We start from the raw sequence: 14815 nt of genomic DNA on the forward strand, positions 1-14815 counted from the left end.
ATAAGGCTGGTCTGTGTGAACCCAGAGGTCAGAACTAGGTCTTCATGATGGGCTTGGGGTTCCAGGCCTCCTCGATCAAAGAGAAAAATGCCCTGTGCCCAAGCTTGTGGCCAATGGGAGTCCTCACCCTCCAGGGTGGGGAGGACTGGGTACTCTAGCAGTGATGGACAGAGGGTACTCAAAGACGACCGTCCTTCAGGGTCCCTTCCAGTGTCACCATGCTGTCATCGCTCCATTCTACAGCCTGCTTACTGTCTGTCTGTCTTCATTTTGCATCCTATCGAATGTGATAAAAGACCAAAATGCACCTTAGGGAGGAAAGGGGTTGTTTGGCTTACGTATCCCTGAGTCACAGTCCACTGAGGGAAGCTGGGAACTGAGGGAGGAACTGAAGCAGACGCTGAATCCTGCTGACTGCTGACTAGCTTGTTCCCCTTGCTTGGCCTGCTTTCTTCTACAGCTCTGGACCACCTGCCCAGGCGATGGCACCACCCACAGTGGGCTGGGCCCTCCTACATCATTAATCTAGAAAACACCCCCCGAAGACTTGCCTACAAACCAACCTGAGGAGGACATTTTCTCTATTGACATTGCCTCTTCCCAGATGGCCCTCACTATATCAAAATGACAAAACAAGCAGACAGATAACACACCATCCAAGCCCCTAGAACATATCATTATGGTTTCCATTATCCTGTGCTATGAGTACCAGGGTAACCAGACTGAGGCCAGTGCACGTAGCTGTGTGACAAGACTGCCACTTAGCTGCGCTCTCGCCCACTCGCCTCTTTTCATGCAGCCTACCTGCATCACGTGTCTACCATTATGGGCTGTGCCAGGGATGACTCCCGTGACCTCCACAAACCCCGGGAGATTGGCACTAACATTTCCTCCATTTTACAGATTAAGAAATGTGGGGCATTCTTTATGCTGAGGGAAGGTTGCCTGAGAACACACTTTGACCTGAGTCCCTACTTTAGACTCTGTGCTATGTTGCACCCCAGTGAGGAAACATGGAAGGCTGATGTGTGTATGATTTTCTCTGTAGTCTTCCAGTCCGCACAGCCATCGTCCTCATATTCCCTCCCACTATGAAAATCTACTGTGAGGGGAGAATTCACTGCCAGTCATTGGTACCCTAAGGGGAATTTAAGTCAAAGTTCAGGGATATGCGAATTTCAATGAATTAATATTCTACTTAGATTTCTTTTAAAAAAAGAATTTCAGGATAGGTATAGTGGCCCATGCATCCAATTTTATCACTTGGGAAACGGAGGCAGGAGGATTAGAAGTTCAAGGTCATCCTCAGCAGCATAGCAAGTTCCTTAGCTTGGGCTCCACAGGATCATGTCTCAGCTGGGAGGGCTAGGAAGATGGCTCGGTGAATAAGAGCACTTGCCCTGCAAACTCGTGAGAACCTGAGATCAGATCCCAGCAGCTATGTTAAACGTCAGGCATGCCAGGCACCTTGGCGCTGTGTGGTGGAAGCAGCAGGGTTGCTAAGGCCTGCTGGCCACTAGCCTATTTCCAGTTTCAGTGAGACCTTGTCTCAAGGAAGCAAGGCAAGGAGTGACAGAGCAGGACCCCCCAGTGTCCACCTCTGCCTTCAGCACTGGCCTATGCACCCACACCCAAGCACATACACCATACCTACACACGTGCGTGTGAGCCTACACATATACACATACACAGGATTTTCCATTTTAATACTGGTAATCTAACCACAGTAATAGTGTGTTTCAATGCTGTTTGTTCAATATTTCATCTCCGGTATCTACAAGCCCCTAATAACTGATATCAGTAGTGTTGGTGGAGAGTGGAGAAGGAGTGAGGGTGAGACTAATTACTGTGTGTCTGACACTGTACTCAAGCCTTTGCATGCATTTGCATCCCATTTAATCTTCTTAAAGGTGAGGTGTTAATGAGACCAAGTGAGAGCATGTTAATTGTCCCATTGAAGAGACAAATTCCTTAGTGGTAAGTATGTGGCACAGCTAACCAGGGGGCTGAGCCGAGGTTTCTCCCTGAACAGACTGACTCTATGAAAAGCGCTCTTCTTTTTTTAATATTTTATTAATTTATTCATATTACATTTAAATTGTTATCCCATCCCTTGTATCCTCCCATTCCTCCCTCCCTCCCGCTTTCCCCCTACTCCCCTCCCCTATATCTGTGACTAAGGGGACTTCCTCCCCCCTGTATATGCTCATAGGGTATCAAGTCTCTTCTTGGTAGCCTGCTATCCTTCCTCTGAGTGCCACCAGGCCTCCCCATCAAGGGGATGTGGTCAAAAATGGAGCACCAGAGTTCATGTGAAAGTCAGTCCCCACTCTCCACTCAACTGTGGAGAATATCCTGTCCATTGGCTAGATCTAGGTAGGGGTTCGAAGTTTACTGCATGCATTGTCCTTGGCTGGTGCCATAGTTTGAGCAGGACCCCTGGGCCCAGATCCGCCCATCATAATGTTCCTCTTGCAGGTTTCTAGGACCCTCTGGATCCTTCTATTTCCCCATTCTCCCATGCTTCTCTCCATCTTACACCCATCAGAATGGCTAAGATAAAAAATTCAAGTGATACCACATGCTGCCGAGGATGTGGAGAGAGAGGAACACCCCTTCATTGTTGATGGGAATGCAAACTTGTACAACCACTTTGGAAATCTATCTGGCGCTTTCTCAGAAAAATGGGAATAGGGCTTCCTCAAGACCCAGCTATTCCACTCCTTGGAATATTCCAAGAAAATGTTCCACCACACAACAGGGACATATGCTCAACCATGTTCATAGAGGCCTTATTCATAATAGCCAGAACATGGAAACAGCCTAAGTGTCCCTCAGTAGAAGAATGGATAAAGAAACTGTGGTGCATTTACACTATGGAATACTACTGAGCTATTAAAAACAAGGAATTCCCGAAATTTGTGGACAAATGGATTGAACTAGAAATGATCATAATGAGTGAGTTCACCCAGAAGCAGAAAGAGTCAAATGGTATATACTCACTTATATCTAGACACTATCCCAAGGGGTATGTCCCATGAACGTCTTCACTTACCAGGAAAGTGGGTCAGAGGGGAGGAAAAGTGCTCTTCCTAACCCAGCTACCTCGAGGTGTTTTGGGGAAGAACAGCAGCCTGAGGCTCCTCCCAGGCCTGAGGAAGTCACAGCCCACAAGTTTTGTCTGCAGAACAGGAGTCATTTGTCGAGGTCACAACACCAGGCTGTGCCTGAATGTGTGGCTGATCTACAGATTCTTCGCACTCAGGCACTATGTCTGTCTGTGATGGTTATGTGACTCCAACTCGCTCGCACCTGCAGTCGCCTCAGAGACAAGCTTCCAGGCACACGTGTGTGGTTATGTAGGGGTTACTTAGGCTGAGTTGGCCTCTGGGGGGGGGGGTCCAAGTTGGCCGGGGCGGGGGGTGCAGCGGGAGGAGGTGTCCCTGGATGAGGTCAACTGAAGAAGACCCATGCTGAAGGAGAACAGAACCATTCTCTGGGCTTGGGCCCTGGACTGCATCGAAAGGCAGAAGCTAGCCCGGCATCACCAGAATTCCTTCTCTGCCACCTCATGGCGGGCATACTGTGACCACACTGCCCACCCTGGCATGATGGCCCGTCCCCTGCCCACTGTGAGATAGAGTAAACCCTTCCTTCCTTATCAGGTATTTTGTCTTAGCAACCAAAGATATGATTAATATATTATCACATGCTGTCAGTTTCTGCTCTGCTACGAATGTCAGTGTTAGAAAATATAATTAAGTGTTTGTTCTCTACATGATCCCCCAGTTCACAAACTATTTGCTAATATAGTGGAGATTTCCTACATGGAGTTTGCCTGCATGGGCACATGTCAGGTGGACCACTGGGCTGGTCCAAAATGATCCTTCTATGCTGCTGCTTGTGGTACGGCTTCCATCATTTTTTCTGCATGAGTCCTGTTCTGTTTCTCCTAGGACCTCCGATTATACATATATGTATGAAGGACCATTCCATATTGGTCCAGGGGACAGGTCCCCGTGGCCCTGAGCATGTTTCTGTAAATTCTCTCTGTTCTTTAGACTGGGTCATTCTTGATGTTCACTTTTCTTTCACCGTCTCCAGTCTAAGCTTGCCCAGGGAATTCGGTCATTGTGCTTTTTAACTTCTGTAATTTTCCTTCAGTTCTGTCACATTCGTCCGTCCCTTTGTGTCCCCGTCAATTCTTTATTGGACAACGGATGCTTTGGATGGCCCAGTGTCAGCTTTAGATGTGATTTTCCTTTGAAGAATGAACACTCCGTTTCAGCTAGCAGCTCAGCTGCTGGTTAATCACCTTGGACTTCTATAGGCTTGGATTGTGTTTTATTAGTGCAGGACTAGAGAAAAGTCCACGGGGCTTCTCGGCCCCTTCCGAAAGCTGTCTGCTGTGAAGATCTTGCCAGAGTTGAGGTTTCAGCCTTGCTAGCATTGGGCTAGAGCCTTACCTTAGGGACACTATTCTTTCTCTTAGCTGGATGCGCAGATAGTGATGGGATGTGTTGATGAGACCAAATCTACACTATCTGTCTCAACCTGTAACGTTCCTATTCAACCTCATTGTGGCTATTGATGTGTGGGTCCTGATAGAATCATGGCCCTGTGCTACAGAGTTATGGGAGATGCCCTGTGTCCCCTCCCTGCCCAGCATCCTCCAGTGTCTTGACGTTACAGATCCAGCCACTAGCATCCTTCTGTCTGACCTTATTTTTTTCCTACTCAGCAGAGGTGCCATGCTGTGGCCAAATGCTAGCCTTTAGGAAATTTGTTTGTTCATGGAACTTACCCTGGATGTTTCTCTTCCTTAGAATTTATCATTGGGCATAGTTTACTTTCGCCACTTTGATACCACTTGACACCACAGGCATCTGTTGGTCTGGTCATTTTTGAACCTGTCACCCATCATTCCTGGGAGTAAAAGCCTGATCTCTGTGAGGAGAGGACATGAGACAGCAAGTGCCCCCACATGCCCAGAGACGTGTCTTCACTGGGAGAGTAGGTGCTGAACTTGACATAAGATATGATCTCTGTATCGGTCACTCTTCTGCTGCAGTGATAAAATACCAAAAGCAACTTATAGAAGGAAATTTTAGCCTTACATTTCCTAAGGGAGAATCCATAATGGTGGGAGAAGTGCAGCAGCAGGAAACCAGAGCAGGAAGCTAAGAGAGCAAACCGGAAGTGGAGAGAGGCCTTAAACTCTCAAAGCCCGCCCCCAGAGGTGTATGTCTTCCAGCTAGGCTCTACTTCCAAAAGGTTCCACAGCGTCCCCAAGCATTGCCACCAGCCAGAAACCAAGTGTTCAAATACACTTGGCTCTGGAGGACATGCCACATTCAAATCACTGTGGTCACCATGACCAAAACTGTTTCCGGTGCCTGTAGTCTTAAAGGAGAAGCAGCCTCTTAGGGAGGAAAACGATGGAAAGAAAGAGATCTTTAGTCGAATCCATTCCCATAGTTTATTTTAGAACCTGGATCCTGATAGAGAAAGCACCTCCTCTGTAGCGGGAAAAGGGCACCTAGAGAAATGGGCAGTGTTTTAGGGAGTAGAAATCTTGAAAGCCTCAGATGATACTCTGATTCAGAAAGATCGGAGGATTTCGGGAGGGAGGCTCTGCGGCGTGAAGGGGTACAGGTAATTGCAGGCACAGCTCTGTCGCCTGAACTCTGATGAAGTCCCGAGGAGCCAGGCTGCAGTTCTGTGCAGATTACCCCAGTGCTAGCCGAGGCCCGCATCTTCAGTCCGCCTTCCTTCTCATAGTGTCATCCGGTGGGGCGCCATTGTCCTTCCTGTCACAGTGTGTTTGCGCACAGTGGCGCCACCCGGCTACCATCCAGGTCAGGAAGAGTGGAGAGAGTGTTGGGTTGGTAAATGCTGACGCTCTGGATAGCATCAGAAACAGAGTGCTTATGTTTGGAAGCTGTGGCTACAGACTCCATTGAGATTGTTTGTTAGAAGTAAAAGATGACACAATGCATATCTGGGTGTTGTTTTTTTTGATAACTTACTGCTACTTAATATCTGATATTGTCCCTGATAGAGTTCAGGTCTGAAATGTTCAAAGCCTGGGCCCCACCTCTTGGGAGCTGGCAGAATCTTAAAGAAGAAGGGCCTGGTTGGAGAAAGATCATTGAGAGTGTGCCTTCTCTCTGTTGCTGTGTCCCCAACATAGCACACTGTATCTCTGTCGGCCCAGAGCCACAGGGTCATGTGACCAATGGCTGAAACCCTGAGCCACAGTAAATCTTTGTTCTTTTTCAATTGACTTGCTGGGGGGAATTTTTGTCAGAGTAATAGGGAATTCACTCTGTCTTTAATCCGGTATCAAACAAGACTGAGGAGGCAGGCCTGAGCCCCACACAGAACCTGAAAAGGCCAAATCACTCACCCTAACCCGAGTCTGCATTTCATGTGGACTCCAGATGGCATGGTGGCCTTCTGACTATAGTACTGTACCCATGAGGCCTGGGACAGAGCTTTCGAACTGAGCAGAAATAAGCCCTGCCCAGCTTGAGCCCTTTTGACAGAATTGGAGCAAAAGCTAAGAGGAATCTAAGCCATTGTAAATGTGTACACAGACTGCCTAGGAAATTCTTAGCTTTTCAGAAATGTCGACCTTCAGATAAGACATCAGCCAGACTAGAATAAAATCTGTCCCAAGTTTTACCCTGAAATCTGCAGAAACTAAAACTAGAGGATATCTCTGATGCTTTGAATTTTTGTGGGTTTTTTTTTAAGTTTTCTCTTTGTTCTACATTTATTTACTTATGGATTGTGTGTGTGTGTGTGTGTGTGTGTGTGTGTGTGTGTGTGTGTGCGCTTAACTTTTTCCTCTTAAGATTATGTAACGAGTTAAATTCAAGTATATCTTAGACGCAGAGCCGCCAAATTCAGAGTCAGGAAAGTGGTGATAGCGCCCTCTACTGGTGGAAGTAAAAAAATCCTCAAGTGAAAAAGTAGTAAGGCAGGGAGAAAAGAAAAGGCTCAAGGTGAGAAAAAAGAGAGGTAAAATGGTAGATGAGAACAAAAAGAGAAAACAAGAAGTGCAAGTAGGAAGGAAATTTACCAAAGGGAAAATATGGAGCGAAAAGAAATAGAATTTGAGCTGGGTGCAGTGGCGCACACCTGTAATCCCCGCACTCAGGAGGCGGAGGCAGGCAGATCTCTGTCAGCCTGGTCTAGAATCTAGGGTCAGCGAAGGCTACACAGAAAAGCCTGTCCCGAAAAACCAAAACAGAAAAAAATAATAATTTGTAGACACAGAGAGAAAGAAAATTAAATATAAACATTAAGAAGGCTGAGAGCTGTGAGACACTTGATGGTTAAAGCCATTCGCAGCCAAGTTGGAGCCCCAAAATCCATAGGGTTATCCTCTGACCTCCACATGCACATGCGTGCACACGTGCCCGTGCCCGAGCATGCGCGCGCACACACACACACACACACACACACACACACACACACACACTCACTAAATAAATAAATAAATAAATGTAACTTTAAAAAACTTTTGTAATCAAGAAGAGGAAATAGAAGTTAGAAGTAAAGGTCAAACAAGTAAACAAGGATATATAGGGTATTTTTATTGGGCATTTCTATAGTAACCCCAAAAACACTGGCCATTTTCCAACCCGTAATGTTCTCCAGCAGGATTCATGGCCAGGACAGTTCATCACTTGTAGAATTTGATCAGTATGATAAACATAGAAAAACTCTGACCTGAAAAAAATGTGTGTGTGTGTGTGTGTGTGTGTGTGTGTGTGTGTGTGTGTGTGTATGTGTGTGTGTGATACAATTACAGCCCTGCATAGCCCTGGTTCATTTGATTCAATTTTTCTAGGGAGATGTTCACTGTGGGCACTACTTACATATTTATAGTATGGAAATTATAAACTCCAGTGCACAGAGCCTTTGTGTGATCGCTTCTTAGAAACTGGTGAGAGCCCACCCTGTCCCCGGTTCTGATGAATACAACACTGACATAGGCAGTACCCTGCGGGCAGAGCTGGCCCTGTGTGCCCCCAGATGGGGCTGGCCTTCTAAACAGGAGTCCATTCGAATGAGTCAGAAGGTTTTCAGAGACACAGGGTGGTAGGGTTTCTCCAGCCTGAGGTACATAGACTGAACCCTATGCTCCCTGGGACCGCATGAGCCCAGGAGAGGACTGAGGAGGCTGACGAGGCATCTGAGCACAGGTCCTACAACCAGAGAGGTCACACTGTGCCTACCCATCCTTTAAGCTGTGTAAATATGCAGAAGTCGGGGTTGAAATAGATGCCTGGGAGAACTTCTGAGTGACTTTGTGTGATGTGCGTGTTTCCACATGTCCATGTGGATACAGGTGTGAGCGTAAGGTAGGGCCGGGGTCAGAGGTGAATGCGGAGACCAGAGGTCAACCTTGGGTGTTGCTCTGCCAATGCTGTTCAATGGTCTGGAACTCACCGAGTAGTCTGGGCTGGTGACCACGGAGCCCTAAGGATCCACCTACCCCTGCCTCCCAGGGTTGGGTTTGCAGATAGGTGCTGCCGTGCTTGGCTTCTCTCTCTCTCTCTCTCTCTCTCTCTCTCTCAACATGGGTTTTGGAAATTACACTCAGGTCCTAGTGTTTGCACAACAAACATTTACCAGCAGAGCCTTTCCACAGGCCAGATGGCACCAAGTGTCACCACAATAATCTATAAAGCAGTTTCAAGAGTTCCAGCCAGCGATGCTACGTTTGCGCCGTTTTTTGGCAAGCCCTGAGTCTGTGTGGTGAAACACCAAAGGGTGAATTGCAGGAGAGGACACAGGAATGGGGGCTGCGTTGCTCGGGGGGGGGGGGGGGGGGGCTTCTGTGAGAAAAAGAAAAACACATATGCAGAGAGTGAGCCCTCAGAAGGGAGCGGTGCCAGCAAGGGAGGAGCCTGGAGCTTCAGCTTTCTTGGCTTCCTGCTGCCCCACCCCCAGGCATGGGCTAGCTGCTTAAGTCAGCAAAGTGATGTTTGTAACTACACATCTCAGACGACACACTCACGCCCGCATGGGCAGCCACATGCTTGAAGAAGGTTCTAGTGGCTACCCATAAGCTCTGCTGCCGCCAGGCTCAGGTGGAGAAAATGACTGGGGAAGAGAAAGGGACAAATGATGGGGGAACTTGAAGTAGTGGGAAAGCCAGCTGTGGTCCCCAGCACTCAGGGGGCCGCCAGTGAGAGCTGGAGGCCAGCCTGGCTTTACTTCTAGACAAAAATCAAAGTAGGAAGCCAGACAAAAGAGAGGGAGCAGCAGAGAGAAAGAGGTAGTGAGATAAGAAAGGGGGACAGAGAAAGATAAAGCTTTGTTGGGACAAATCCCTCCAAGCTCCAAGTTCCTCGCATCTTTTTCTGAGAGTCTGCGGAAGCCAGTCAGAAGACGTGGGCTGGTCCCTCAGAATCTGCCGATCTCCAATATGAAGGATTTTCTTCAGGTCGACAGAGACGAGCAGTCTGCTCCTTCCTCAGAGATGGGGGGATGGTGCGGACATGAGCAAATGTTCTGGTTGCACATAATAGGATAAAGAATCTGACGTATCGACAGCAAGAATCTGTCAACCAGAAAAAGGCACTGAGTTGCCGGCTGGAGCCCTCTAGCCTAACTATGCTCCGGGTTCATTTGCAGGGCGCCTGTCGGGCTGTGCCCAGCTTTCAGAAGCTGGGGTGTCTCTGCCAGCAAGAACCTTAAATGGTGATTGACACAGGACAGTATTACAAAGCAGCGTCTCCCTGACCCTGGTATCCTAGAAGCGGTTGTTTGATCAGTGAGGCTGCCCGTCAGGGCCAAGGTCGCGGTCTGTGCAAAGCTGAGGGTGGTGCCAGCTAGGCCTGGCCACTGAGTATGCAGCCTGATAGCCTGACAGCCACACAGCAAATCCCAACCAAGGAGCCCAGAGCCCAGCTGCCCTGAGAGAGCAGTGTTTCTCTTACTACCCCACCCCCACCCCCAGTGTGAGGGAAAATGATTTGGGAGACTGGAAATTGGATACGCTAGTGACCAGTTACTTTTCAGTGTCTCCCCACTCCACCTCCTCCCCACTCTCCCCAGCCCGCCCCTCTCCACCTCCATCGGCTGGATGAAACAGGATTCCCCACCCCACGCCCCAAGGCTCTCCCCAACTGGAGCTCCATTTGAGTTTAGCTCTAGCCTGAAGCCAAGGGCTTTAAACTTTCAATAACCTACCAACTCCTTGGATCCTCAGCCTTCTAATGTATGCCCATAAACAGAGTGGGGAGCGTGAGAAAGGATGCTCTGGGAAGGGTGCACACACAACAGGGAAGGAAACAGAGACCAGCCAGCTCAGGCGGTTCCTCTCACTGTCCTGATTAAGGCAATGTGTGCTGCCTCTGGCCTGTTGGTAATGAGTGGCACATCTGGTTGTGCCTATTGGCAGTAACAGGGCTATTAGTATGTAGTCCTGTAGTAACTTAAAAATCAAGAAATATGGGGCTAAAGAGATAGCTCAAGAGGTTAAGAGCACCCACTGCTCTTCCAGAGGTCCTGAGTTCAATTCCCAGCAACCACATGGTGACTCACAACCATCTATAATGTGATCCGATGCCCTCTTCTGGAGTGCAGGTGTACATGCAGATAGAGCATTCATAGACATAAAATAAATAAATCTTTTTTAAAAATCAGGGAACACTAAGCCACGTGAAGCCAATTATTTACCAATATATTCACCAGTGTTTACACTATGACATGTAAATAGTGTGTAAATAATGGGCTCTCAACCTCCACACGTGAGTGCAACACACACACACACACACACACACACACACACACACACACACACGCACATATATATACACTTGCATGCACATCCCATACAAACACATACACAAAAACAAAAGTTCTCAACTTACAATTAGCAGAGGTCTCTACTGCTGTGAGTGGGAAACCCCGTGACCGCTTCCTGGCATTGTTTTGAAATGGCGCCCTCTAAGTTTGGGATGAAGGCCGTAGGCAGATCAGCTGATACTGGGTACCTGCTCATCAGAGCACATCAATCTGCCGCTCAAGTTTGTATGTGTCACGTGGGAGAGTCTCGCCTGATGTCTGCGCCTTGCCTCTGCCTTACTGACAAGTCACTAACGGTTTCTCTTCTCTCACACCCACCCTCCCCCGTGCCACCCTCTCCTTTCCTCTCTGCCTTCTCTTCTTTGCTGGCCCCTGCTGCTGTTCTCCAGTGCGACCAAGACCAGTGCATTCAGAGCACCAAATTCGTTTTGCAGGCCGCAGCTACTCCCCTGCTTCAGAGCGAGCCCAGCCTCACCAGCGAAGAGCTGCATATGCCTGGGAAGGCGGGCCTGGGCACCCCGTGTGCTAGCCTGACACTGGGCCAGCCCACACCACCCTCCTCCATGCCCAACCTTGCCACGGAGGCCACACTCTCAGACATTACGCCACTGAAGGACGAACACGGGGGCCACCAGTTTCTGACCCCAGACGAGGCGCCCTCACCGCCAAGGATGCTGGGGGCAGGCAGCCCCCTGGCACACAGCCGTACCATGCACATACTGGGCCTGGCCAGCCAGGACTCCCTGCACGAAGACTCTGTGCGGGGCTTGGTAAAGCTCAGCTCCGTGTGACCTACGTGGCCAGCCCTGGGACCACAAATGACAGACTAAAACAAAAATAAAAAGAAATGGACAGAGCCAAGTGGACGATGTTAATGTTGGAATCTGCAGGGTGGGCCAGAGGAGGGAAGTCGCTCAAGGGAGGAACCTGGAAATGAAAGAGGCTGCGTGGATGCTGCGCCCTCTGTCGGCTGCTATTGGGACAGACACGAGGAAGGTTTCCGACGCGGGGCGGCCAGACTGAAATTGCGCTTACTGTTAAGCTACTAATTGAAATCGACCCGCCTTTCCACTTGTTCATTAAAACAAAACAAAAATCCCAAAGGGAAAAGCCGACCAGACATGGGTTTGCATGCCACACTACAGTTTGTGTTACAGTGGTGGTATTCCAGAAGAAACGCTGCTTTCTCTGTTTTTCCTTCTTTTTTAATCTTGTGAAACTCTCCAGTGCGACAGACTGAGCCCAATGGGCGATACCATCCTGTGTGACTTACGGACTTAGCTGTATGCGGATGGACATCCCCTGCTGCAGAGGGCTACTGGGGTCTGTGTCTCCTGCCCTGGACAGACATTTTACCTTCTGTCACTGCTTAGGTGGAGTGTTGTACTGGGACACCATGTGGCAATCCTGCCTCCTGTGTAATGAACTTCCTGTGGACAGCCAATAAAGTGACTCCTCTGTTATTTTCTTGATCTGTACACGGTTGTCCTTAACCGCTTGCATGCATTCACTTGCTTTTGTTTGCATTATCTTGGAGCAGCCAAAGCTCGGATCTTTGGGTCATGGTTACGGGATGGTTTCTTTGGTGGGAGCTGAGCTTGCCAATAGTCCCCAGCCCTTGACACCCACCTTCGTGGTCTGCTTTTACTACAGGCTTAGCAGGGCTCGTTCTGCACTTACAGCCACCCATGTGTCCATTATGTACAGCAGGTGGAGGGAGGGGTACCGGGGAGAAGGGGTGTTGTCTTCTCAGCTCTATGCGATGCTGGGGTGCTGCAGAACCTCAAAGGCATGCCTCGTGGTCCTCATGAGGGAACACCAGCTCCCTACTGGATCCGAGATCCCACTCTAAGCATAACAAGCATGAAGATGGAAACAAAGTAGCCATGTCACTCCATCTGTCACCTGGAAGGGAGCTGACATTTTAGGGAGCCAGACTGTGTGGAAGCAAGCTACAAGAGACTCGCCAGTGCTCTCCAGCCTTCTTTCCCAGTGCCACATCCAACGCCAAATCCACAGAGCACCTCGTGATCATCTGAGGGCAAGGTAGATTTCTCATTAATAGAAGATACAGTTTTCTCAGGATGAAACCAGTTCTTTTCAGGTCATGCAATGGTCTTGCTGAAAACAGCTGCAGATGTCTTTCTTGTGACACCTTTGAGTCACCTTCACTTTTATGCCCCACGGCAGTATAAAACTTGGAGATTTATATATATATTATATATATATAATTTACATATATATAGTCTTATAGACCTACTATTTGTAACTTAAGATAGAACTTTTCTTACACAACCCTACACACAGTCAAATGTTCCACCTCTGAGCTAAGTGACACCCACAAAGTCCCCCTGACCCTTCTCAGCCACCCCTGACTCCCGCCTGCTCCCAGAGGGCAGCTAGGGTGTGGGAAAGGAAAGACTGCCTCAGCCTTACGCTGGGTCTAAGTGTGGCCTGCTCTTTTCCCAGTTTCTACCCCTTGGGGTGGGGGTCTTAGGCTGGTCTTTATAGTCCTGTCATTCCCGGCACCCCTAATATAGTGGTTGCCAATTTCCTGTGACCAGCCCCTCTTCCAACAGCAACATTTTAAAAAATTCCCAAGAAGCAACGATGACATGACAGATAGGTCACTGAATACAGTTGGGCCTCTGTCCCTTCCTTCGTCTGTGTGGGTTCAACCAACCATGAGTTGATGGTACTTGGGGAGGGTATCTATACTGAGTTGTGGAGACTTCTTTTCTTGCCATACTCCCTAAGTGCTGTTCAGTAGCACTGCTTTGTGTTAGCTCTAAATCACCTAGCCTAGCGACAATTCAACGCCTACAGAGGGAAATGCGCATGCTCTATATGCAAATATCTGCAAATGGTTTTACTAAGAAGCCTAAGCATCCACAGGTTGGAGTTTCCATGGGACTCTGGGACCAATCCTCTCAAGAACCTGGAGAACAAATGTACTTATTATCAATTACTCTGCTCTAACCCCATCCTCTATATGCATGCGTGGCATCGTTTTTCAAAAAGGGGCTTGGGGAGCTTGGTAAAGATAAATCAGGACTATTCAGGCCAAGGGGAAAGAGACGAGACAATTGTCTAAAACCATTGAAATTGTAAAGGCCACAAAATGCCCACAGTCCTTAGCTCTTGCTCAGGAATAAGTGACTGGGCTGTTAGGGCTCACAATTCAGTGACAAGGACACCAGCCGGGGTGGTGAGTGGCCGGCATTTCCCCTGAACCGGGTCCCTCTAGTATGGCAGAGTAGAGCCTTGCATTTCTAAATGCTTCTAGAGAGTTCACTATTGATTGAATGCTAGCTAGAAAAAAAATAAGATAAATATTTTACTATGCTATTAAGGCTTGAGCCATTAACAAACACGGGGGCTGGGAGGGCCTGAAATTTCATTTGCCTTGCATTCTCCCAGAAATGCTCCAGAGACCATAGGCCTCTCAAGCACTTGAAAGTTGGATTTAGCCAGAGCACCCTGGTCCAGACTGGAGAAAGATCATGACTGGTGGCCTGCTTCTGAACAGACAGGATGTCATGCATGCCACTCCATGCCAGGAGCAATCAGCGCGGTGTTATGCTGTACCCACTTGAAAAATGGTCGTCCCAGCTTTCAAGGTGATTATTCAGCCTGGGAGAGCCATGCTGTGCCTCTCTTCCCCTCCCCCTCCCTCTCCTCATCCCTTCTGCCCCCTCTTTCCCATCTCTCCTGTTTCTCCCTCCTCTCAGTAGTTTTCATTGAAACAGTAAATGAACTGACATGCTGTTTTCTCAAATAGCCATCACATATGCATAGTTTGTAAATCCTCCTCTGTTGCCATGGGATATGGTTCTGATGGTATAGCCCCGTGGATTTTCAAAGATCTCTCTGCATTAATCCAACCATTAAAAATAATTGGGAGATGAAAGGTAAGGCTGTTTTATAGCAACTGTGTTTGCAGCCACAAAACCAGGTAAATGGCTTCAACTGCTATGGTTTATTT

The 14815-nt window shown here is 48.4% G+C and overlaps 1 protein-coding gene across 3 annotated transcripts in view; it reads left to right on the plus strand.

Annotated features, from left to right (window-relative positions):
* Positions 1-12308, plus strand: part of ZDHHC14 (zDHHC palmitoyltransferase 14) — a 288842-nt gene extending 276534 nt beyond the window's left edge. For 2 of the 3 annotated variants that reach the window (XM_084777441.1, XM_084777439.1), the window contains one exon: positions 11220-12308. In XM_084777441.1, coding sequence (XP_084633567.1) covers positions 11220-11621 — 402 coding nt within the window. In that variant the 3' untranslated portion in view covers positions 11622-12308. The remainder of the gene's footprint in view (positions 1-11219) is intronic. The other variant, XM_084777440.1, reaches the window with a different exon arrangement.
* The last annotated feature ends 2507 nt before the right edge of the window (positions 12309-14815 follow it).

The sequence above is a fragment of the Acomys minous genome (genome assembly GCF_964271855.1).
Source record: "Acomys minous genome assembly, chromosome: 3".
Classification (NCBI taxonomy): domain Eukaryota; kingdom Metazoa; phylum Chordata; class Mammalia; order Rodentia; family Muridae; genus Acomys; species Acomys minous.